This window comes from Electrona antarctica (assembly GCF_951216825.1).
Source record: "Electrona antarctica genome assembly, chromosome: 9".
NCBI classification, from domain to species: Eukaryota; Metazoa; Chordata; class Actinopteri; order Myctophiformes; family Myctophidae; genus Electrona; species Electrona antarctica.
This window is the reverse complement of record NC_136790.1, coordinates 43,173,934-43,200,485: the sequence shown is the minus strand read 5'-3', so window position 1 is coordinate 43,200,485 and position 26,552 is coordinate 43,173,934. Positions and strand designations below refer to the sequence as shown.

The 26,552-nt window shown below is 45.0% G+C and overlaps 1 protein-coding gene across 1 annotated transcript in view; it reads right to left on the bottom strand.

The window, feature by feature from the left end:
* syn2b (synapsin IIb) overlaps window positions 1–26,201 on the bottom strand; it is a gene marked incomplete at both ends in the record, with an annotated part of 144,393 nt that extends 118,192 nt beyond the window's left edge. The window contains one exon of the mRNA XM_079510387.1: window positions 25,717–26,201. Within this exon, the coding sequence (XP_079366513.1) occupies window positions 25,717–26,201 (485 nt within the window). The remainder of the gene's footprint in view (window positions 1–25,716) is intronic.
* Between the last annotated feature and the right edge of the window lie 351 nt (window positions 26,202–26,552).

The window sequence follows — 26,552 nt, the reverse complement described above, 5'->3', positions numbered from 1 at the left end:
CAGCGCAGCCCGAGTAAACAACATTACGCTGTTAAAGTCACTGTCTGTACACATACCAGTTATTGTACCAGTTATCAGTTCCTTTAATATTATTGTATTGGTAAAAAGGTCAATTGCCTTCCGTTTGTTAGAAAAGTACTGTAGTTGAAGGCCATAGTAAAATATACTGGTTCTGTTCAGAAAAATAATCTTTCCACAAAATAATAGAAAATGCTCGATAGTGGGCTCGATAAGAACCCGACTCGATAAGCCTGATCGATAAGGTGATCGTTATCAATAACACATAACGAGCTCCATCCCTACCTGTGATCACACCTCCCTCCGCTGGACTTCAACCAGGAGGTTGTTATACTGTATACAGTAGGTGTCGTTGTCCCTACAGGTCCAACATGTTATACTGTATAGGTGTCGTTGTCCCCACAGGTCTAACATGTTATACTGTATAGGTGTCGTTGTCCCCACAGGTCCAACATGTTATATAGGTGTCGTTGTCCCCACAGGTCCAACATGTTATACTGTATAGGTGTCGTTGTCCCCACAGGTCTAACATGTTATACTGTATAGGTGTCGTTGTCCCCACAGGTCCAACATGTTATATAGGTGTCGTTGTCCCCACAGGTATAACATGTTATACTGTATAGGTGTCGTTGTCCCCACAGGTCCAACATGTTATACTGTATAGGTGTCGTTGTCCCCACAGGTCCAACATGTTATACTGTATAGGTGTCGTTGTCTCCACAGGTCCAACATGTTATACTGTATGTCCCCACAGGTCCAACATGTTATACTGTATGTCCCCACAGGTCCAACATGTTATACTGTATAGGTGTCGTTGTCCCCACAGGTCCAACATGTTATACTGTATAGGTGTCGTTGTCCCCACAGGTCCAACATGTTATACTGTATAGGTGTCGTTGTCTCCACAGGTCTAACATGTTATACTGTATAGGTGTCGTTGTCTCCACAGGTCCAACATGTTATACTGTATAGGTGTCGTTGTCCCCACAGGTCCAACATGTTATACTGTATAGGTGCCGTTGTCCCCACAGGTCTAACATGTTATACTGTATAGGTGTCGTTGTCCCCACAGGTCTAACATGTTATACTGTATAGGTGTCGTTGTCCCCACAGGTCTAACATGTTATACTGTATAGGTGTCGTTGTCCCCACAGGTCTAACATGTTATACTGTATAGGTGTCGTTGTCCCCACAGGTCTAACATGTTATACTGTATAGGTGTCGTTGTCCCCACAGGTCCAACATGTTATACTGTATAGGTGTCGTTGTCCCCACAGGTCCAACATGTTATACTGTATAGGTGTCGTTGTCCCCACAGGACTAACATGTTATACTGTATAGGTGTCGTTGTCCCCACAGGTCCAACATGTTATACTGTATAGGTGTCGTTGTCCCCACAGGTCCAACATGTTATACTGTATAGGTGTCGTTGTCCCCACAGGTCCAACATGTTATACTGTATAGGTGTCGTTGTCCCCACAGGTCCAACATGTTATACTGTATAGGTGTCGTTGTCCCCACAGGTCCAACATGTTATACTGTATAGGTGTCGTTGTCCCCACAGGTCCAACATGTTATACTGTATAGGTGTCGTTGTCCCCACAGGTCCAACATGTTATACTGTATAGGTGTCGTTGTCCCCACAGGTCCAACATGTTATACTGTATAGGTGTCGTTGTCCCCACAGGTCCAACATGTTATACTGTATAGGCGTCGTTGTCCCCACAGGTCCAACATGTTATACTGTATAGGTGTCGTTGTCCCCACAGGTCCAACATGTTATACTATATAGGTGTCGTTGTCCCCACAGGTCTAACATGTTATACTGTATAGGTGTCGTTGTCCCCACAGGTCTAACATGTTATACTGTATAGGTGTCGTTGTCCCCACAGGTCCAACATGTTATACTGTATAGGTGTCGTTGTCCCCACAGGTCCAACATGTTATACTGTATAGGTGTCGTTGTCCCCACAGGTCCAACATGTTATACTGTATAGGTGTCGTTGTCCCCACAGGTCCAACATGTTATACTGTATGTCCCCACAGGTCTAACATGTTATACTGTATAGGTGTCGTTGTCCCCACAGGTCTAACATGTTATACTGTATAGGTGTCGTTGTCCCCACAGGTCTAACATGTTATACTGTAGGTGTCGTTGTCCCCACAGGTCCAACATGTTATACTGTAGGTGTCGTTGTCCCCACAGGTCCAACATGTTATACTGTATAGGTGACTGTCGTTGTCCCCACAGGTCCAACATGTTATACTGTATGTCCCCACAGGTCTAACATGTTATACTGTATAGGTGTCGTTGTCCCCACAGGTCTAACATGTTATACTGTATAGGTGTCGTTGTCCCCACAGGTCTAACATGTTATACTGTAGGTGTCGTTGTCCCCACAGGTCTAACATGTTATACTGTATAGGTGACTGTCGTTGTCCCCACAGGTCCAACATGTTATACTGTATAGGTGACTGTCGTTGTCCCCACATGTCTAGTTGAGTTGCTGAGGACGCACGCAGGCAATAAAACCCACATGCGGGGCCGCGGTGACATCGCTGATCCCTCCGGCTATTTTCTCCAGGGACTTGATTAGGAAAACTGTGATTCATCTGCATGATGTATGCCTGCCTGTGCCCCGAGACGCTTTTACTGCCTGCGCTGAATCCCATAAATCGAATTAGGTAGAAATAACAAATCAATGCGCACATGCCAATATTGAAATGGCACATTATTATTATTATGATTGTGTGTGTCTGTGCGTGTGTGCGTGCGTGCGCCGTTCATCTGCCTCTGTTTGTGTGGTGATGCTGTGTGTGTGTGTGCATGTGTGGGTAATGAATTAATGTTGTGCTTATACGGAGCTGAATGTGTGCTTGTGAGAGTGATTATGTTTGTGTTGTCAATATATATGAATTTTTGTGATCAATTATGTACGATATGAGAGGTTTCGTGTGTGTGTGTGTGTGTGTGTGTGTGTGTGTGTGTGTGTGTGTGTGTGTGTGTGTGTGTGTGTGTGTGTGTGTGTGTGTGTGTGTAGATTTAAAAAGGGCAAGCGATAAGTGTTGGCTAATTAAGAGCATAGCTTCTGCAAGTGCGCTTCCTTTAAAATACAATTCAATTTATTGAATTATTAATTTAATCAAATGAATCAGTGCCACACTTGTAATGTGACTTTGATAATTATCTTCCAATTAATGTCAGTACATGCTTTTGAAAGCATCCGCTCTCTGCGAGGCTATTCACTCTTATTGCCATAGCAACAGCAGATTACAGGACTGGGTGGGACGGCCATTACCAGACAAACAAGGGACTAAATCCATTAAGCTCCTATGCCACCAAAATGTGGAACGCCCTACCAACAGTCATTAAGACATGCAAATCCCTTGAGTCCTCTCAAAGGGCACCTACGGACGGCTACAATTCTAAACTGGCCCCCGTAAAATCTGAATCCCCCTCCTCCCCTCACTGTATATGTTTATTTTCCCTCCTCCTATGATGATTTCCTGTTTTGACTATATAGTTGTGTATATTCGTACGTATGTTTTGATGAATTGAAAATGGTGGGCCCTATTGTAAACAAGTGTAATGCTTTATGGTGTCGTCCACTCACAGTTAACAGTTTTTGTATTGAATTCTGCAAACTGTTAATAAATCATTCAATCAATCAATCATATTTAGGGGGCCAACATTTTTGACTAAAGCTGTATGCCATAAAACAGAGGGACTGTGGAACTTTAGCCAAGGTCCGCAAGCATCACTGAAGTGCCTATAATCACGATAAAGCACACCCCTTGAGTGTAATATTGCGATTATAATAGTTACTCTTCAAAAAACACCTACTCAATTTTATTGTTAACTAAGACATTCAATGGAAAATCATATATATATATTTTTTTAATGCCAGATTTAGCCACTACGACCACAAATGTTCCATGCAAACGTCCAGCCTAGCCACTCAGCCACGACAGAGCAGCACAGCTGATTTTTATGTTTTGATTAGGTGTGCCATCATGGCCATTTCAGCCAATCAAATTGCTTCCTCGAAACGACCCGTTTATGAGCGGACGCTGCTATGACAAGCAGTGCTGATTTTGACAGCTAATTTTGATTTTTGTTTTAGTCATAGTCTCTTGAATAGTTTTCATTTAGTTTTAGTCACATTTCAGTAACCTGGAATGTTTTAGTGTTAGTCTAGTTTTAGTCGACTAAATATTATAAGATTTTAGTCGACATCTACAGTTGATTTAGTTGACTAAAATGTATTTTGTCAGGCCTTGTAATGACTCGTAATGACTGATTTTACACGTGCTGAAAATAGCAGATCTACAACCTTGTAGATGCGCTATTTCCAGCATGCAAACTCTGTAAAATGAATTATACTGGATCTCTTGTCCACTAGTCCCTTCCTAACATTTTACTTAGGTTTTATTTGTTGAGGAAATTGTCAATACATTTAGTCTTAGTTTCAGTCATCAAAGCTTAGTTTCCATTTAGTTTTCGTCAGTAAAAAACTTTGACAAGTACTCAACACGAGTCACAAGACAGATTCTATTCCAGCAGCCGATATGGGTTCCCAGATTGTGTCGTTCATAATGAGCCAATGTAGTTTCCAGTATATGACATATACAACATAATGCTCTGTCATGTGCGGCGTGGAACCATTAGGTCTCGTGTCGTGTAATATTCTGGATCCCATGCATAGTATTGTATGTTAAATGACAGCCATGCTACAATGCCTTGTCTTCTATGTTAATACTGTATGTCAAGTGGAACATGGTATAGCCACCAGCCACTACAGAAATGCTTGCTCACCATGTAATTATCTTTTATCGACTGACTGAAGCACACGGACGGAAGCATCAGTGACGCTTCAGTAGTCTACACACTAGAGCAGGGGTGCCCTGCCCACACTTTTTGACTTGAGAGCTACATTCAAAATGACCAGCTCGGCAAGATCTACCCACCAAATCAATTATTATACCATTGCTGAAAATAGTTTAAATATGTACCTGAGGGGGCTTCGGAATAGTAGAGTTCGTGTTACATTCTGTACAGTATAAGACAAATGCACTTGGAATGGGAAATGATTTTTTTTTTTAATTGTTTTTTTTTCTTCAATATATCTAAATGAAATACTCTTTAGGGGCATGTCATGTGATCTACCTGCACAGCCTTTGTGATCTACTGGTAGATCGCGATCTACCTTTTGGGCACCCCTGCACTAGAGTGTGGGTTGTTGTTACGCCTGTAGGCCCTTATTTATCAACACGGTGTACACCCAAAATTGGGTGTACACCTGGTGTACACCTGGTGTACACCTGGTGTACGAATTTGTAAACCATTTTTTCCCCACCCAGCGTCAATTATTGAATGTAATCCTGGGCTCTACTACACTCCCTCTACCAACCTGGGGAGAGCAACGAACATGCTTCCTTCAATGCATCAAGTCGCTTCTTTTCACCCGACACTTTTTTTCGACCAATGACAAAGCTTCTAGGAACATCTTTGAATGCAGATTGCGGCCCCTAGGAGTGTCACAGGAAACTAAGCTTTGATGACTGAAACTAAGACTAAATGTATTGACAATTTCCTCAACAAATAAAACCTAAGTAAAATGTTAGGAAGGGACTAGTGGACAAGAGATCCAGCATAATTCATTTTACAGAGTTTGCATGCTGGAAATAGCGCATCTACAAGCTTGTAGATCTGCTATTTTCAGCACGTGTAAAATCAGGCATTACGAGTCATTACAAGGAGCGTTTTACCCATTGCTGGCAGTCTGAATAAAAAAAAAAGAAAGAAAAAAAAAGTCATTCAAATGTTGCCATATTATTGCTTATAGCAGCTTTACGTAAATTACACCAAAGCACACCAGTGTTCACGCATCTCATCAGGTATAAATTGTGTGGTGACTGAAAAAAGGCAGTAAATGGTACAGTATCATTTATACACATATACTGAAACATATTCCTTTTCAGTTGTGTGGAGGAATTATTCCTTTATTCCTCCTTTATTCAACACAGCTAAATGTAAACGGCTCACAATTTCCCCACAAGAATTTAGTGTCAACATTATGGGTTGTCTAATTCTAAGGACTTAAACAAAATGGCCCACTGCTGTGTGGCGGTTTAGTTGGTATTGGCATTCAGTAATAGAGCGGTCGGTCTCTTGAGAGCAGGCATTAAAACAAAGCATTTAGCCATTTAGCATTCGTTATTACTTACAGGGGTTGTATGAATAACTCATCCTTATAATATAGGAGGATTAAAGCAATTAAAAAGACTGAATCAAACCAGGAGAATCATCCATGTTTGCCCTTAACCCGTTCAGGACGGGAAGCCCTGTTGGTGTTTTAAGCATTATGTTATACTTTAGCCATTGAAAAATAGCAGATTTACAAGATCTGCTATTTTGGAAAGAAATGTGAAAATGTGCCGCAAATCTTTGAATATATTATTATTTCAGAGCAAACGTTTTTTAGCTCAAACCTTTGCTCCTGCAGGGAGGTCCCTGGAACACCAATTACATATAATTGTCGGGGTCCTTTGACGTTAAATAGTTTGAGAACCACTGATATAGAAACATGAGGTCTTTCAGAAAACGGTCATGATTTAGAAGACATTTTGTAGAATCAGTTCTCAGGTCTAAATGGGTTAACCAGAGATGTGCAGTCTTGTGTTGCATGAGTCAGGAGTCATTTCAATACAGTACGACGTCCTTTGATTATTTGCATAAGATAAGGGTCGGCCCCTCAGCCATTACAGGGTAATCTGAGACCTCTTGTGGCTTATCGCTGTATTGTAAGCCATCTGTCCTTTTTTTTATGAATATCTAAAATTGGCCTCTGTTTTGGACCAGTTCATGAATGGTAAATGGTTCATTTATATAGTGCCTTTATCCGAAGCACTTTACATAGATTCACACACACACACATGCATACACTGATGGCGGCGGAAACCATGCAAGGCACCAATCACATCAGGAGCAATTAGGGGTTCAGTGTCTTGCTCAAGGACACTTCGACACTGACTTCATTTTGTTTGACTGTATGTGACAGAGCAGCCTCTGTCACAGTAATGTATGCTGTTCAACAATACACATTCATTGTGTTTATGCTGTATTGTATGTTGACATTTGGATTCTCAGTCCCACAGAAGGTGCACATTCTGCTGTGACATGTGAATCTAACATACCTGTGTTTATCTATGCAGATGCTGTAATTGGGACGCTGTTGTCCAGGCCTGGAACTTATTATTTTTTTACTGACAATCTGCCGATCTACAATCCCACTTGGTAACAATTGGTGGCAGTGGTGGGATTGTAAACACTGTAAACCAAAACAAAGCCTTAGCCATTAACCCATTTAGACCTGAAGACGATTCTACAAATGTCTTCTAAATCCTGACAGTTTTCTGAAAAACCCATGTTTCTACATTCTTGTTCTCAAACATTTTCATGTTAAGGAGCCCCAAAAATATATGTATTTGGCCACCGACCCCCATCTGAAAGTGGGGGTCGGTTAAAAAGTTAAAAACATTCGCTCTGAAAGAATATATACTCAAAAGATTTGCGACACATTTTCACGATTTTTCTGCCGCGCTATAAGCTTATAGATCTGATATTTTTCAATAGCTAAGGCATAACATAATGCTTAAAACACCGTCCACACAGTCCAATCATCACCATTCAAAAATAGCTTCTATATCCTGTTCTGTGGCTGTTTTTAGTTTTTTACTGAGGCTCTTCTGTCAGACACAGACCTCAGATACTGCTGGACCGGTCTGACTATCACTATAGTGTAGTAGCGACCACCGCATTAGACCCGACCGTAACTCCCTCCTCCAAGTGAGTCTGACTATAGTGTAGTAGCGACCACCGCATTAGACCCGACCGTAACTCCCTCCTCCAAGTGAGTCTGACTATAGTGTAGTAGTGACCACAGCAAAAGACCCGACCGTAACTCCCTCCTCCAAGTGAGTCTGACTATAGTGTAGTAGCGACCACCGCAAAAGACCCGACCGTAACTCCCTCCTCCAAGTGAGTCTGACTATAGTGTAGTAGCGACCACCGCAAAAGACCCGACCGTAACTCCCTCCTCCATGTGAGTCTGACTATAGTGTAGTAGCGACCACCGCAAAAGACCCGACCGTAACTCCCTCCTCCAAGTGAGTCTGACTATAGTGTAGTAGCGACCACCGCAAAAGACCCGACCGTAACTCCCTCCTCCAAGTGAGTCTGACTAGTGTAGTAGCGACCACCGCAAAAGACCCGACCGTAACTCCCTCCTCCAAGTGAGTCTGACTAGTGTAGTAGCGACCACCGCAAAAGACCCGACCGTAACTCCCTCCTCCAAGCAGTGTTGATTTCGTCGACTAAAACTAAGACGAAAAATGTTCACCGACTACCTTTTTCCACTGACGAAAACTAAATGAAAACTAAGCTATGATGACTAAAACTAAGACTAAATATATTGACAATTTCGTCAACAAATAAAAGCTTGACTAAAATGCTAGGGAGGGACTAGTGGACAAGAGATCCAGTATAAGTCATTTTACACTTGCTTGCATGCTGAAAATAGCAGATCTACGAGCTTGTAGATCTGCTATTTTCAGCAAAATCAACCATCACGACGGCATCAAGGCCCACCAAAATACATTTTACTAAATCAACTGTAGAAAATAGTCGACTAAAATCTTATGATATTTAGTCGACTAAAACTAGACTAACACTAAAACATTCCGGGTGACTAAAATGTGACTAAAACTAAAATCAAAATTTGCTGCCAAAAACAACACTGCCTCCAAGTGAGCTATACTATAGTTCTCTTGGCACAACTACTGTTAAGGTTTTGGTTTGAAGGCCTCTTAGGTCGAAGGTGAGAGTCTGACAAGGTCTGGTCTGTATTGACTAGTTAAGGGTTTGAACCAAGTTGAGTTACGTTTGTATGTTTATTTTCTGACAAAGAGATCTTGGCTGGGTGTAGCCTTATAAAGAAGGGAGAATGACGTAACGGTAGTTCGACGTTACGTCATCCTTAACAGTATCTCCCCCTCGACGGACGTGTCCGCGCGTCTTCATGGGGGTTCATAGGGGTTTCGACGTTACGTCATCCTTCATGGGGGTTTCGACGTTACGTCATCCTTAACAGTACCTCCCCCTCGACGGACGTGTCCGCGCGTCATCATGGGGGTAGTGGACTGGGTCTTGTCAAATTCTCTGATGAAGTGAGGAGGAATCTCAGTACAGGGGATCCAAAGGGGCTTAGCGGGATTCCCGTCCAGCAATTCAACCAGGTACTGCAGGTCGCGGTTCCTCCGGCGGACGGCCAGTAGCCTTCGTATCCCGTGAGTGTCCAACCTCCATGTGTGAGCATCGGGGTCAATAGGTGGGGAAATGGGCGGGGGAGAAATGTTGGGCGTCAGGGGGTGAGGGAGCATAATGGGTGGGGAGCATAGTGGGTGAGGGAGAGAACCGAGAGGCCAGGCTACGTGAATCAGCATGTGCCGCACGGCGTCGATTATCATAGTCGGAGGCCGCGTTAATCAAGGTGTCTAGGCGGGTGAACCGAGATTGGAGGACAACAAACTCCCTAATGGGCTTATCGAGGCCGCTGGTGAAGCAACTGATCAAAGTGCTCTCAGCGTGGTCGGCTGCTGCATTGACCAGGCGGAATTCAATCGCGAATTCAGAAACGGTCCGGTTCCCTTGCTCCAAGTAGAGACCCCGTGTCCCTTCGGCATCAGCAGAACTGAGCTGCGGGTCGAAAGTCTTCTGGAGGTCGGCAGACAGGGCCCAGTAAGAGATCGCCGGCGTTTTATCGAGGAGAGTAAAAGCCAGCTCCTCCGCTCTGTCGGAAAGACCTGAGACAAAGTAGCCAATGCGTTCCTCGTTGGTAGGCTCACCGTCGCCAGAGGCGAAAAACAGCTTCAACATGTTAATGTATCGGCCACAGGCCCCGGAAGTGCCATTAAAAAGCGGTTTAGGAAAAGACGGGGGCCGGAAACGCTGGAGTGGAGGTGCGGCACGATTCTCAACGTTCATGTCGACCAAACAGCAGGGGTCGTCCTCAAGAGATATATCCAGGAGGCCTTCTCCAACGGACCCCTGGGCAGCTTCGGCTTGGAGGGAGGGAGGGAGGGTGGGTTGGTGGTTGGTGGGGGAGGGGGCATCTTGCCTGAGGGTTCGATTCCGAAGGTGTCTGTTCTTAAGGGAACGGTGCCTAAGGGGCCGATTGCCAGCAAGAAAGTTAGTCAAGAGAACTTCTTGTCTCTGCTGGCTAGAAGCAATTTGTTGCTGGCTAGCAGCAAGTTGTATCACTAGTTGTGTGAAAGTGGGGTCAGTCTCCCTCTGTTTGGAGGAGGATGGCGGGTTGGTCTGCATAACTGAAGTGGGTGTCTCGTTGGAAGAAGATAGGATAGGTGCGTCGTGCATCATAACAGAAGTGGATCCCTCGTCGTTGGAATTAGACGGGATAAGTGCTTCGTGCTTGACTCTACGGTCCTTGGGTTTCCTAGTGTCCATGAGGACTCGGCTTCAACCTGAGGTGGTCAGAAAATACTGTTAAGGTTTTGGTTTGAAGGCCTCTTAGGTCGAAGGTGAGAGTCTGACAAGGTCTGGTCTGTATTGACTAGTTAAGGGTTTGAACCAAGTTGAGTTACGTTTGTATGTTTATTTTCTGACAAAGAGATCTTGGCTGGGTGTAGCCTTATAAAGAAGGGAGAATGACGTAACGGTAGTTCGACGTTACGTCATCCTTAACAACTACAGTTGTTATGGAGAACAGGGTGAATGCAATTAATCGAATGTCGGTCTCGATTTGTGTTACGCGCGCGAATCACGCACGTGCAATGGGGGCCCTTTGATTTGGTGTAGCAGCGCCGCTCACGGCCCTTTGGGCCCTAGGAAGGAAGGGGTCGATCCGTACCACTGTTAAAAAGAGAAAATAAACACTCACGCTACACTATACTGCAACAAGGTCGGTTCTCAGCAGGTGTATTTTAAATGCTGCCCCGTAGCTAAACACCACTCGCACTCTGCTTTAGTATTTCCCAAAATCAGTGATGCGAAATAAACTGTGCAGTCAGCAGCACTAACAGGCAGCACAGCAACAGAAATACTCAGCCTCACAAGCAAAGACGGTTCATTGGGAATGGGAAGAACCAACGATGAACATTTTCAGTTCAGTCAGGTATAACTCACGAATAGATTTAACCAATATTTGTCATAGAAAGAGAATACAAGTGTGCATATAATATTTTATCTTGGCGTTCGGCTCTGCTACATTTTTCTCCCTGCTCGGCACAAAAAAAACACCATCATTAAACATTAAGAGCAGGGAGACAGATATACAATAACAACCCCCCCCATGGGGAACATAAATAGCAGGGCCCACCGGTGGTGCTGGGGTGGTGGTGGTGGGAGCAAACATCACATAACAACAGCCAGGAACCATAAGCAGAAGGAAGGCAGGAAGAAGCTTGCAGTCTAGGGGAGTCTAATACCCCGCCCAATTGGTCAGCTGACTGCCACATCAGCGAATGACATGAGGGTCTTGCACACACTGAATACACCCACATAGTAGTAATGCAGCATATTAACCCCTTGAGTATATGTACCGGTATGCGTCCTTGAGCACGGCATGAAACCTCTCGAGTATATCTGACTGAACTGACTCCGCGAGCTACGTATCATTTATTCCCAAAGGACTATTTTAGTCCAGTGGTTCCCAAAGTGGGGTCCGGGGACTTCGAGGGGTCCTTGAGAGAGTTCCTGGGGGTTCCCAGCTAAATGATAATTAGGAACTAAATGGACCCTTATGGGTCTGTAACTCAAGTGTACAAATGGAACCAAATGGACCCGTTCCATTTGTACACTCTCAGAGTTCAATTTACTTTTTTTTTTACAAAATACATTGGGGAGAGATAGAAATGGCATTAAATGGGGGTCAAACCATGGGGCTCCTTGAAATTAAACTGGTTGAGAATCACTGCTAGAGCCGTAAAATATTCTCTTATGGGGGGGGTCCTTGCCGTATATTTTCTAACGGGGGTCCGCAGGCTAATTGGGTGTCAATTTGGGGGTCCTGTACATGGAAACGTTTGAGAACCACTGTTTTAGTCTACTCACTATACTACTGGATGTTTTTGAGACGGGTGGAAAGGGGGATTTAATCTCATCAACTGTTGAGACAAAGCTGTAGAATTAATTCGTCATCCTGGGTGACCACCAGCTGTAGAGCAGTGGTTCCCAAAGTGGGGTCCGGGGACCCCCATGCAGGGCTCGACAGTGCGACTAGGTGCTCGCATTTGCTACTAAAAATAGCACCGTGCGAGTTGTAAAATTACATTTGTAGCACTCAATTTGTAGCACAGGTGCGACTACAGAATGTGACCATTCAATCGTGATAAAGACAAGGCTCTACAGCAAGTGCACATTCTATAGTCGCGGTTATATAACCTAAATTTATATTTCTGAACGGCGGTGTCGTTCGCCAAAAAGAGCAGAGCTACAAGCTAACAACGTGTCGAGGCTCAATGCGGTGTTCATTTGAAGATCTGTCCCCTTTGCTCCCACCGCCCCGCCCCTCCCTGTGTTGCTGCTCAGTTCTCTTCCCTGTCAGCAGCGGAGCGAACGCAGCAGGATACGGATAGCATGGTAGCACAGAAGATGTGTGTATGCACGTGTGTGTGTATGCACGTGTGTGTGTGTGTGTATGCACGCTAGTGTTAATTGGCATAGATTCCACCTCTCCACCTGTTCCCACTGTGTACTCCTGTTCCCACTGGTAATGCAGATACAGTAATTAGAACAGATCTTGATGTAGCACGCACGCACGCACACACGCACACGCACACGCACACACACAGGCTTGATGCATTTGTATATCTATGTGTAAAAATGTGAATAGTTGATATAAACATCGTATTGCATTACTTCGGTGCAGCGTCTGGTTTTAAAATGCTTTAATGGGACAGTGTGTAGCAGCACCACTGACCACAGACAGAATTAGGGCCAGATATATTTAGGTTACTGTTGGGATAGGTTGCTTTGGGAACAAAGTGGTGGACGGACAAACGACAAAGAGCATCCTTAGAGCTATTGAGTGTAAAACCAGCTCATGTGGGTATGATATTAAACCAGCTCATGTGGGTATGATATTAAACCAGCTCATGTGGGCATGATATTAAACCAGCTCATGTGGGTATGATATTAAACCAGCTCATGTGGGCATGATATTAAACCAGCTCATGTGGGTATGATATTAAACCAGCTCATGTGGGCATGATATTAAACCAGCTCATGTGGGTATGATATTAAACCAGCTCATGTGGGTATGATATTAAACCAGCTCATGTGGGTATGATATTAAACCAGCTCATGTGGGTATGATATTAAACCAGCTCATGTGGGTATGATATTAAACCAGCTCATGTGGGTATGATATTAAACCAGCTCATGTGGGCATGATATTAAACCAGCTCATGTGGGCATGATATTAAACCAGCTCATGTGGGTATGATATTAAACCAGCTCATGTGGGTATGATATTAAACCAGCTCATGTGGGTATGATATTAAACCAGCTCATGTGGGTATGATATTAAACCAGCTCATGTGGGTGTGATATTGAGGGCCGTTAGCCCCTCCCTCCTCATGTGGGCATGATATTAAACCAGCTCATGTGGGCATGATATTAAACCAGCTCATGTGGGTATGATATTGAGGGCCATTAGCCCCTCCCTCCTCATGTGGGTATGATATTGAGGGCCGTTAGCCCCTCCCAACGTCTGGCTTTCAAGACAATTACAGTCAAGCAGTGTTGTTTTTGGCAGCAAATTTAGATTTTTGTTTTAGTCATAGTCTAGTGTTAGTCTAGTTTTAGTCGACTAAATATCATTGGATTTTAGTCGACTAAATCTACAGTTGATTTAGTCTAAAATGTAGACTAAAATGTATTTTGGCGGGCCTTGATGCCGTCGTAATGACTGTTTTTACACTTACACTTTTTACACTGTGACCTTGTAGATCTGCTATTTTCAGCATGCAACCAAGTGTAAAATTACTTATACTCGATCTCTTGTCCACTAGTCCCTTCCTAGCATTTTAGTCTCGTTTTTATTTGTTGACGACATTGTCAGAATATTTAGTCTTAGTTTTAGTCACCATAGCTAGGTTTTCATTTAGTTTCCATTTAGTTTTCGTCAGTGAAAAAACTACGAACATTTTTCGTCTTAGTTTTAGTCGACGAAAACAACACTGCAGTCAAGTCTGTGGAAAAAAGGTAGCCTGCTGGTCCGGGCGTGTGCCGCGTGCGGGCTCTGGCCTGGCGGCGTGCCGCGTGTTCGAGTCCCGTTCATGACCACCTCTGCTGCGTATCTCACCCCTTCTCTCTCTCCCCCTCTTTCCTGTCTGTCTTCACTGTAACTATCAATAAAAGGCACAAAAAGCCAAAAACCTATTCCCAATGTTAGCAATTTGGAAATGAAAAGAAATATAATCCTTTGGTAGACATCCATGAAGCCTGATTTATACAGTACTTCATCATACGATGAACGCCAACAAATGGCCGATCTGCAAGCTCAGAGATGCTATTTCCGGGAGTGTGACTCTGTCGTACTCCCGAGAGAGAGAGAGAGAGAGAGAGAGAGAGAGAGAGAGAGAGAGAGAGAGAGAGAGAGAGATGGGGGGAGAGAGAGAGAGAGAGAGAGATGGGGGGAGAGAGAGAGAGAGAGACACACAGAGAGAGAGAGAGACACACACAGAGAGAGAGAGAGAGACACACACAGAGAGAGAGAGAGAGACACACACAGAGAGAGAGAGAGAGAGAGACAGAGGGGCATGGGTAGAGCAGATGTGGCCCTCTGGGTGAGACCGCTGAATCACCACGTCTCTTCTCATTACTTCATCACAGCATGGACTGAGAGGCAGGCGCGCACACACACACACACACACACACACACACACACACACACACACACACACACACACACACACACACACACACACACACACACACACACACACACACACACACACACACACACACACACACACACACACACACACACACACACACACACACACACACACACACACACACACACACACACACACACACACATTCTCAAGGGAACAGGCCTACAGGGAGAGATGCTTTGTCACTGACAAATGACACATTTATTTGTTTCGCAGCAGTGACCACCATAACCCCATGGTGGTCACAACCGAGAGAGAGAGACCACCCATACTGGGTGTTTGAAGGCTTATAGAACAGGGTTCCCAAATAATCCCTTTTTTCCAATGAATTCCCAAAACATTTCCAAAATATTGAACGCAATTTCCAGGCCTATAACAATCTGTCAAGCACAATAAAGAGTCTCTTACTCCTACTGTACACTTGTACAGTATGTGCCATGCCCCAAAAAAAACAGGCATTGTAGCAAAAATAAAGCATAATAGAAGATATAATGGTATTCCATTTGTAATTCCATTACAAATTTCGTGCCAACGTTTTGCGTGGGGTGTTGTCTTGCCCCCACAGGACCTGGCCTTACAGTTGGGTGCCACCGATATTGTCCCTTATCATTTGACCCATTTAGGCCTGACCTCAAAATCTTAAAAAAATCTTCTAAATCCTCCAGTTTTCTGAAATAAATATTTTCACGATTTTTCAAAAATAGCAGACCTACAAGCTCGTAGCGCGCCACTCGGTGGCGCGCTATGAGCTTAAAATGGGTTAACTGTCCTTTTGCGCAGATCACGCAAACCTCAGCAAAAAGAAAAGGACAATATCGATGGCCTCCAACTGTACATCAGGCGTGAAATACGCGCAGACACCAGCAGTCTGTTGAGCAGCCTTGGAGTTCCAGATGTTTTTTGAGAGGCCCTATAGCCCCTCCCTATGCGCAGCACCCCGGGTTGTGATTGGCTGATCACCCTAGAGCGATGAGCAAAGATATTATAGACATATTGAAGATGACAGCAGTGAAGACGGAAAAGTGAGGGCCGCACAATTGTGATTGGCCAGAATGAGATGATGTATGATGATAAGAGAGCCTCTCTCACTTCACACAGGTGTGATTTATTTTGCTTTTCGCATGGCTGGTCTGTGTCACGTTTTCCATCCAGGTACAGGGTCGCTAGCCCCTCCTATTCAGCTATAATGTAGATTTTTATCCTAACACAAACATAAATACATTCCCATTGACATGACAATGAATTTACGTCATATGTAGACGAGCAAATTGGCTATTTCGGTCCTACGCAATAGAGGTGCCAACTTGTGCCTTAACACATATGGCTCTATTTTCGTCCATGCGAAATCCCTTATTAGTCTACTTAGTCTACATAGAGCCCCATTGTGAACCCAGACATACACACACGTACAGCAACGTTTTATGTCAGAAATGTTGAGTATGGGTTCCCTGCATGTAGAAACTGCCGGATGCTAACTTGCATTGAGCAATTTTCATAATTGGCATAATCTGTGACCATACCATTAACAACATCTCCACGCAGTGCGCGCTGCTATACCAAACTAATTTGGCATACGGCTCCACTATGCGCCTTCCCAAATGTGTGGGACCACAATAGCAATTTAGGGGAAAGCGTGCCAACACGCCCATGACCACACCTCTAGGCGCAAATACCGGTGTCGGCAAAATAGATAGCGGGTGACGCTGGACCAAAATACCATTAAGGGACAGAGCAAGCTCCTATACTCGTCCGGGCAGTGGCTGACTTGCGCCGGCCTTGCGGGCCACGTCGCGGGTAACGGCGGCGACAAAAATGGAGCCCCTAGTGTCTGACACCTCCAGTACCCATCAGTGTTGATTTCGTCGACTAAAACTAAGACGAAAAATGTTCGTCGACTACCTTTTTCCACTGACGGAAGCTAAATGGAAACTAAATAAAAACTAAGCTATACTGTATGATGACTAAAACTAAGACTAAAGTAAATACTGACAATTTCGTCAACAAATAAAAACTAGACTAAAATGTTAGGAAGGCACTAGTGGACAAGAGATCCAGTATAAGTCATTTTACACTTGGTTGCATGCTGAGAATAGCAGATCTACAAGCTCACAACACGTCGCAGCGCGACGCGTTGTGAGCTTGTAGATCTGCTATTCTCAGCAGGTGTAAAATGAGTCATTACGACGGCATCAAAGGCCGTTACATTTTAGTCGACTAAATCAACTATAGATTTAGTCGACTAAAATCTTATGACATTTAGTCGACTGAAACTAGACTTTTTTTTAAATGTTTTTTTTTTGTGGCTTTCGCCTTTATTTTATATTTTGTATGGAGGGACAGACAGTAGGCTGACAGGAAATGGGGAGAGAGATGGGGGGGAAGACATGCAGTAAAGGCCGTCGAGTTCGGGAGTCGAACCCGCGGCACACTACCAGACTGGATTACCAGCCAAGGTGCCTGGACCATTGAGCCATGGCCCAGGCCGACTCAAACTAGACTACTGGAGACACAATGTACATATTCCCATGCAAGTACAGTACATGGCCAAGGAGGGAGTCTGCATACATGTAACATGATAGGATAGCCTACTGTTGTTGCTATGGAGCGGGGAGATGCAGGCAGTGACAGACTGATAACAAAATCTATAGAGGCTATAGTACCACAGGTTGGTTTTCTCCAAGGTTATAGGCTACTGTACGTTGCCAGTAAAATGTATAGCCCTGGAACGGCTGTCTGTCTTCTATCCCTTTGGGGGGGCAGATCAGGCTTGAGACAAGTAGACACAAACATATATACGTATAGTATGCAGAGATTAAAATAGGGTGCATTTTGCATCCCAAAACCGGGTTTATAGTTAAGGGACGCAATAAAAACGACCTCTGCATCCACGGAATGCACTACTGTACTGTTTTTTTATTCTAGTTTATTTTGCTAGCTTTAGTTATAATCATCATTTCTTCTTCTGTTTTCTACATTAATATAACCACATTATAATCATATAAAATGAAATGGGAGTTAAATGCTGCAATTTGTAAAAAAAAAAATAAAAAAAATCAATAAAATGGCAAAATTATTATTATTATTATTATTATTAAGTGGAACTCATTACATTGAAAATGACATTACATCACTGCGTATAATATGTAAGATGAGGTGCTATACAGTATACTGTCTGCGAGATAGAGGAGCCTCAATATGCTCTCATTGCTCTCAGATTCAGAAGTTCATCTGGGGAACCTATAATACCATTCAGTGAGAAAGGCAACGTGGCTCACCAGTTAATGGCTTTGGGGTTTCAGGGACCTGTTTGCAGTAAGAGCTAAATGATTACACATACTGTACACATTAGGCAGAGGTGCATACGCACCCTATTAAACATAACACACTGCCACTGCAGAGGAAATTGTGGACACACATGCATGAGTAGGTTTACTCTCAACTAGGTAGATGTAAGAGGAAATGAGCAAATAAGCTTCAGAAAAAAGGTTACCAACGTCAAGCCCAGCCAGCCATGCCCATAAACCTAGCTGTCCATCACACTGAATCCATACAGACTACTCCTTCCCAACAATGTTTCTACATCGGTGCTTCTGAGAATGGCTGCCGGGCATGTTTCTGAAGAATCCTTACGTAACAGTAAACGCCTGTGTTTCTAAACCTGGACATCGGGACACAGCGTAAAACGGCATGAATTAGAATTATGTAGGGAATGAAAAATGGCTTACAAACCATTGGTGCGGCTTCCAGGGAATTATGCCAGCAAAAACTGCCACTCCACTCCAGTCCAAACCCCCCAAGCATTGCTCATATAATTATACGTGTAGAATGAACGGTAATAAGGCCTGAACAAGTCGGGCAGCGCTACCCAGCTACAGGTTGTTGTGTTAATTCCATTTGCTTTTAACACAATCAGTGCCGGAAGTCCTTCAAAATAGGAGCTGTGGGGTGCCGGAAAGACATGGCAGATTTTACTCGGAAACCCACGAACCGGAAACAATCCGCTCAAAAAGGTTCTCTTTACATTGCTAGCTTACATTGCTATCGTTTTCATTTATACGATATATGATCCAAAAAGCGTTCATATTTTGCGGGAGAGACGGATGAGGAGCAGAAATGAAGCGCTAGTATATCGATCCGTTCAAAACCACGGAGAGCGCTCTGGATTAGGAGAGACGAGTCATTCTTTCTGCCGCGGTAACAGCTAAGTCAATGGTAAGCTAACAAGAGTCTAGAGTGTAGCATACGGTAGCCGAAAGGCGAACTGACAAAAAAAAAAGGAAATAATTCAGAATATTTTTTATCTCGCCCGGTATCATTGAGGATGCGCTAGGACGTCTGAGGACATCGTATGTACGTGTCGAGATTGGGACCCCTACGACGTGTGGCTTAAACAGCAATGCAGACAATAGAGAATGGGCAAGGTAAGGCCCGCCACCACAAAGGCCCCTGCAGGCTTGATTCCCAGCAGCAGTGCCTCCAGCTTGGCTGGTTTGTTAGACATACCAACAGTCATGAGTCCGACAACACCGTCACTCCCGACATGTGCTGCCCGGTTACAAATCACCCATGGCTTCTGTGTGCGGTCAGGGTTTTGGGGTAGGATGTCGGACTGTAGGAATGTAGGACTGTAGGACTGTTGGTATGTCTAACCTGCACTGGGGAATAAAGAGGGTATGCGCATGCTTAAAGTGAATGGCACATCGAGTGGCAAATAGAGTGGCAAAGCAACATGCAAAGTGAGTTTAACATTGTTTAATGTTGTTTAATGCAATCAGATAGGACTTTTCTGTGTGGATGTCTGGGCTGTCAAGGCCAGAAAGTAGTTTTTGCCACTCAGTAGGCGTTCCTGCATAACTTCCTGGTTTGATGATGATGTCACGTGCATACCCTCTATTGGTTGGTGGTGGCACCTGTTCGGCAAGGCAGGATCTGGGGGAGATAGAGTAGTGTCAACCATCCGCCGTAGCGCTGTCTGTCAGGGGGAAACAAGCGGCTAGGGGTGGGATGACACAGTTCATACAGGGTGGTGGTAATGGTGCAGTGACAAAAGTGTGGGGGGAAATACATAAATCAGTGCAATCTATCAAATGCACTGAAACCCACTTTCATGGGGTCTTTAGAGGCGTCAAAGCTGATGCAGGCAAAATTAGTCCCACTCACAATCCCAGATATAGGGAAATTAATGGGGGTGTGAGCATTATGAATTTATGTTTGTCTTACTGTGATACATTATTAAAGCATAAGTTCCTGACATCCATAATGCGCTGCAATCATTACAGAGAGAGGAGGATTTCCCACCGAATCCTTTCCTCATCAAGTTGTTTTATTGAGTAGCTTCAGATCTCTTATACTCTTCACTGAGTGGAAAAATCCATACAATTTAGCGGAATGGCTCCTTGGCCCTATATGTTCTGAGCGAGAGGGAAGCACTGTCTGTAACCCCTGCATAAAGGGTACACATGAATATTTATGTGGCACTGTAGGGAATGAAAAATGGCTTACAAACCATTGGTGCGGCTTCCAGGGAATTATGCCAGCTAAAACTGCCACTCCACTCCAGTCAGTCCAAACCCCCCAAGCATTGCTCATATCGCCGCAGTCAGGAGGACACACTGCATGTCCAAATCTTTTGAGGATGTTTGATGAGTTACCCCATTTAGCCATACCTCATGTTTCTGTATCAGTGGCGCTCAATATTTCATGTCAAGGACCCCCAAAAATGATATGTAATCGGCCGCCGACCCACATCTGAAAATATGTAGTTCCAGGAACCCCCCAGAAGCAAAGATTTGAGTTCAAAACGTTCGCTCTGAAAGAATATACATTCAAAGATGTGCGCCACATTTTCACGATTTTTCAAAAATAGCAGACCTACAAGCTCATAGCGCGGCACTCGGTGACGCGCTATGAGCTTGTAGATCTGCTATTTTTCAATAGCTAAAGTACAACATAGTTCTTAAAACACCAAAAGGGGTTCCTGCACAAAATGGGTTAATATATGCCCTATGTTATACACTTTGTCATAATGACAGTGTCGCACAAAATGAACAGGTGTACAAGCTCACAACGCTTAGTGACACGAAAGCTTATTCGTGAGCTTGCATGTACTGTATGTTGCATTGAGAACCAAGGTTTCCAAAGCCATGTGGCCTAAAAGGTCAGGGAGGGGAGCTTATCTCCCGTTTATGTAACGTGAGGCAGCTTGATGTATGCAAGTATACACCCCCTGGACATAATGTCGCAGGGATTTACCCCCAATCCAACTGATGCCGAGTGACAAGCAGGCATAGCAGGCACTGGGTGTTCCATTTTATTGTATTTGGCTGTGTCTCTGCCACCCAGTGTTGTTTTTGGCAGGCACATTTCTGTTTTTGTTTAGTCTTTGGAATGAAACTTCATTTAGTTTTAGTCACATTTTAGTCAACTGATATGTGTTTTAGTGTTAGTATTTTGGCGGGCCTTGATGGTGTCGTAATGACTGTATTTACACTTGCTGAAAATAGCCGATCTACAAGCATGCAACCAAGTGTAAAATGACTTATACTGGATCTCTTGTCCACTAGTCCCTTCCTGACATTTGAGTCTAGGAAAGGGAGCCATCCTGGCCTCGACCAACCCGTTCATTAGTTTAATGTACTGAGGTCAGAACACTGCAGCAGTGGAGCAAAGGGCACAGCGTGTGTGGCCTCTATGACTGCTGCGTGTACACACTGCACATACATGTACATGTGTAACAGTATGTCATACATGTACATGTGTAACAGTATGTCATACATGTACACGTGTAACAGTATGTCATACATGTACATGTGTAACAGTATGTCATACATGTACACGTGTAACAGTATGTCATACATGTACACGTGTAACAGTATGTCATACATGTACATGTGTAACAGTATGTCATACATGTACATGTGTAACAGTATGTCATACATGTACATGTGTAACAGCAATCCCATAGTACCAGTAAGAGGCCCTGAGGGCGGGTGCACACATCTGCCTGGGTGACGGCAGACTGCTGGGCAAGCGCTGGCGCTTTGGCATGGGGGGGGATCAGGTCAGATGGAGTATATATATTAACGCATTTAGGCCTGCATTTTCAAGTTTTTTCAAAAATAGCAGACCTACAAGCTCGTAGCGCGCCACTCGGTGGCGCGCTATGAGCTTGTAGATCTGATATTTTTCAATAGCTAAAGTATAACAAACTGCTTAGTTAAAACACCAAAAGGGGTTCCCGTCCAGAATGGGTTAATAGAGACGGCACCGATTTCTCCTCCCATCCACTTGCATTAAGTTGCTCAAAAGCGCATGAGGCGATTTCACTCCTCCTTCCGGGTAGGACCATTCTGGGATGGATTGGGCCAAATCGTGAACGCGCTGGCCGTTGACTATCATTGCACGCGTTCACGTATGAAACATAGCGTTCACGTGTCATGGGCCCAATAACGTGAACGTGCGCAATGATAGTCAACTCGAGCTGCAATACCAAATTGGGCCACTATGTCCATTTTTCGCCTCAGGGTTTCCTCCGGGTGCTGTCTCTATTAATATATACTCTAAGGGTCAGATCAACATATGGAAAGAATGATGTACTGGCCATATATGGAGCGTGTCTTGAGTGTACAGGGTTTGAGGAGGTCAGATCAACATTATGGAATGTCAGAACAGGTCAGCTCCATATATGGAGATCTAAGGGTGACAGCGGGGGCAGTGTCTTGAGTGTACAGGGAATAACTTTGGGGCAGGCCTGTCTAGAGTTTAAATGGGCAGGTATACCAGTCAAATGGGAGACATCGAAGAGGAAGGACGGATGGGGAAGGATCGACATATGGAATGTCAGAAACAGGTCAGCTCCATATATGGAGATCTATAGGGTTTGAAGTTTGAGGTGAGATGTAGAGTTGCTGGGCAATATTGATGACATCAGGAATGTCATCAATATATGCGGTCGCAACAAACCGATAGGGAATCAGCAGCACTCATGACACCCACACAAACATCCGGTGCAAGAAAGCATGACTTGCTGATAACATAATAGTTATATACCCCCCCCCATTAGCAGAACCACAATCTCCGTCCTTCTGGCTGGAATGTATTGTACAGTGTTGAGTGAATGAGAAAGAAGCTGATCAAACTTGGTCTGGGCATGATTAGAACCACAACAGACTCAAGAGCGTGATACAAGAATAAGAATAACCCTCTTGATTCGTGACTCACACTCTCCTTGTTCTCTCTCTCGGTTTGACCTTTTCAAGGCTCTTAAGGTTATCCGCTCAGACATTGCTGCATCATTATGTTGTACGACGACGGCACCCCAAACAATCCAAATCATGGCTACAGATAATAGCTAGGAGCGCTCGATGCAATGCCCAGTCTATGTCCGATGTATAGCGGATACCACAGCAGCAGGAGTTAAGCCATTCTGGGCGGCATTATGTTGTACTTTAGCTGATGAAAAATAGCAGATCTACAAGCACACCGAGTGCCGCGCTACGAGCTTGTAGGTCTGCTATTTTTGAAAAATCGTGAAAAATGTGGCCCAAATGTTTAAATATTTTCTTTCAGAGCAAACGTTTTTAAACTCAAATCTTTTGCTTCTGGTCCCTGGAACAACATATTTTCAGATGGCAGCCGGCGACCAAATACATATATTTGTGGGGGTCCTTGACATGAAAATGTTTTGAGAACCACTGACATGAGGTTTTTCAGAAAACTGTCAGGATTTAGAAGGCATTTGTAGAATCGTCCTCAAGCCTGCATGCAATAGACTAGAGTAAATATCTGTTCCAGAGACAACACTGTCTAGCTGTGTGATGTCGTGTTACCACCACATCACACATGATGGCGGTGATCCAATCCCAAATGGCTGAAACACAGCGAGAGAGAGAGATGATGGATTATGATCCGCTAGAATGAGCTAGAGAATATAGAGTAAATATTCCGGTCAAAAGGGGCATGGGGATAAATGTTAGTGCAGCGAAAATGTAATATCCGTGCATGTATGCACAGCATTCTGCACACGCCTACACACTAACTGAGACAGGTCCGTAATGACCTGTGCTTTATGTGCTTTATGTAACAGGCTGTTCGTTCGCAACGTGCAACCGGCCGCATGAAGGCCATCCATGGCGACTACACAATATCCAGGCCATACATTAATCCCCCCTGTGAGTCCCATGTAGCCAATATGCATAATCTAATATAATAGTAGGACATCATGAAGTGATGAGGTGCATGTGTGATAAATAGCATGGCTATAGGTGGCAGAACTCCATTTTATTCATCAAGGCATGCAAGAGATAATACCCCAGACAGTGTAAATGCAAAACCAACGCAATAAACCCTAGTTTTGGCATACGTACAGCCGATAAGAGATAATTCATAATGTCTTCATTCATATATGAAAAGCTCTAGAATCCTCCGATAGACACATGCATGCATCCATTCCCACCCAATACAGAAGGAACAAACTATATGCTAACAGATAAAGATGGTGCCTTTCTTTGCCTAACGTAAAACCACAGGAAGATGTGATGTAACAGTGTTGTTTAATACATTAAAGCACAGGCCACCAATTCCATGATGGCTTGTTCGAGGTTTCGTATTTTTCACACGCATACGCACGCACGCACGCACGCACGCACGCACGCACGCACGCACGCACGCACGCACGCACGCACGCACGCACGCACGCACAGACAGACGGCGTGCTATAGGGGTGGGGGGTTGATGTTGTGTGGTGCCAGTCAGACCCTGGAGGAAAACTGTCTTGTCGTGTGTGTGTGTGTGTTCTGGTAAATAGAGCCGCTTCTATTATGGGAAACTGGCAGCTCTATAATAGCTCAGAAAGAGAATGGAATATACTTAAAGTGTAGATAGAGGAAACGGCAAGATTACAGCCAATTACACACATCAATATACTGCACGCACGCACGCACGCACGCACGCACGCACGCACGCACGCACGCACGCACGCACGCACGCACGCACGCACGCACGCACGCACGCACGCACGCACGCACGCACGCACGCACGCACGCACCCAATACAGAAGGAACCAACTATATGCCAACAGATAAAGATGGTGCCTTTCTTGTGAATGTGAGAGAGCAGCACGTGCCTAGCGTAAAACCACAGGAAGATGTGATGTAACAGCGTTGTTTCATACATTATTACATAGCAGCACAGGCCACCAATTCATTCCATGATGGCTTGTTTGATGTTTGTATTTCACACGCATACGCACACACGCACGCACGCACACACACACACACACACACACACACACACATAGACAGACGGTGCACACACACACACACAATGCCACAGTACTTTTACTATGGCATTTACTATGGCTTTCATGTATTAGTACGTCATCGCTCGATAACTCCAGTTCCAATCATCATTCGCTACACACACACACACACACACACACACACACACACACACACACACACACACACACACACACACACACACACACACACACACACACACACACACACACACACACACACACACACACACACACACACACACACACACACACACACACGGCTCACACATTCATGGACTAGTTAGTTAACGTTAGATAACACCAATCACATCGTTCGCCCCCCGGCGCCCGCCCGCCCCCCAATTGGTCCAAACGCTCATCCCCCGACTCAGCGATCCAATCAGGGGACGGCTCCGGTGTGTGTGTGGCACCCAACTCACCACTCATGCTGCGGCTCGTCGATGACCAGCAGGACCTTGAACCTCTTGGAGACGGCGGGAGAGGAGGAGGACGACGAGTGCTGCGTGGCCTCCACGAAGCCCGCGGCCGATGCCGCCGTCTGCTTGACCACGTTGCTGATCTGGCTGAAGGAGCTGAAGAAGGCAGAAGACGCGCGGCGCTCCTGGGTGGGCGCCGCGGGGGAGGTGGCGGCGACCGACGCACGCCGCTCCACTGCCGGGGACGCCTGGACCGACGCACGCCGCTCCCCTGCCGGGGACGCCTGGACCGGAGCCGCTGGCGCCGCCGCGGGTTGCTGTTGGGACGGAGACGTCGTCTGAGCACCTGGCTGGGGGGGAGCAGAGGAGGATGGGGAGGTGGGAGGTGGGGCGGCCGGAGCGTCGGGCCTCTGGAGGTCCGTCATATATCCGTTGGGCAAGTTGGAGATGAAGGTGCTGTCGGAGAGGCGACGCCGGAGGAAGTTCATGGTTGCTGTTTGGTTGGATGTTTCGATCTCGGGGGGGAGGGGGAGGGGGGGGAAGGTCAGGTCCTCTTCAGCTCGTCGTCGTCGATCGGTTTGGTTTGGTTAGGTTGGTTTCGTATGTCTGTTCGGAAAGATGAAGACTGAAGCCTGATGAGTAGATGAATGATGGGAGAAACGGGTCCGGTTCCAAATGGTTCCGCGGCGGCTGACAGGACGAGAGCAGCGTGTCCCAAAGCGTGTTGGGAGGAGGCGATGGAGAGATAGATGGATGGATTCAGCTCTAGTCCACTCTTTAGTAGAGAGCTCTCCAAAGCACTGTCAGCCAGCCAAGCATGTGTGTGTGTGTGTGTGTGT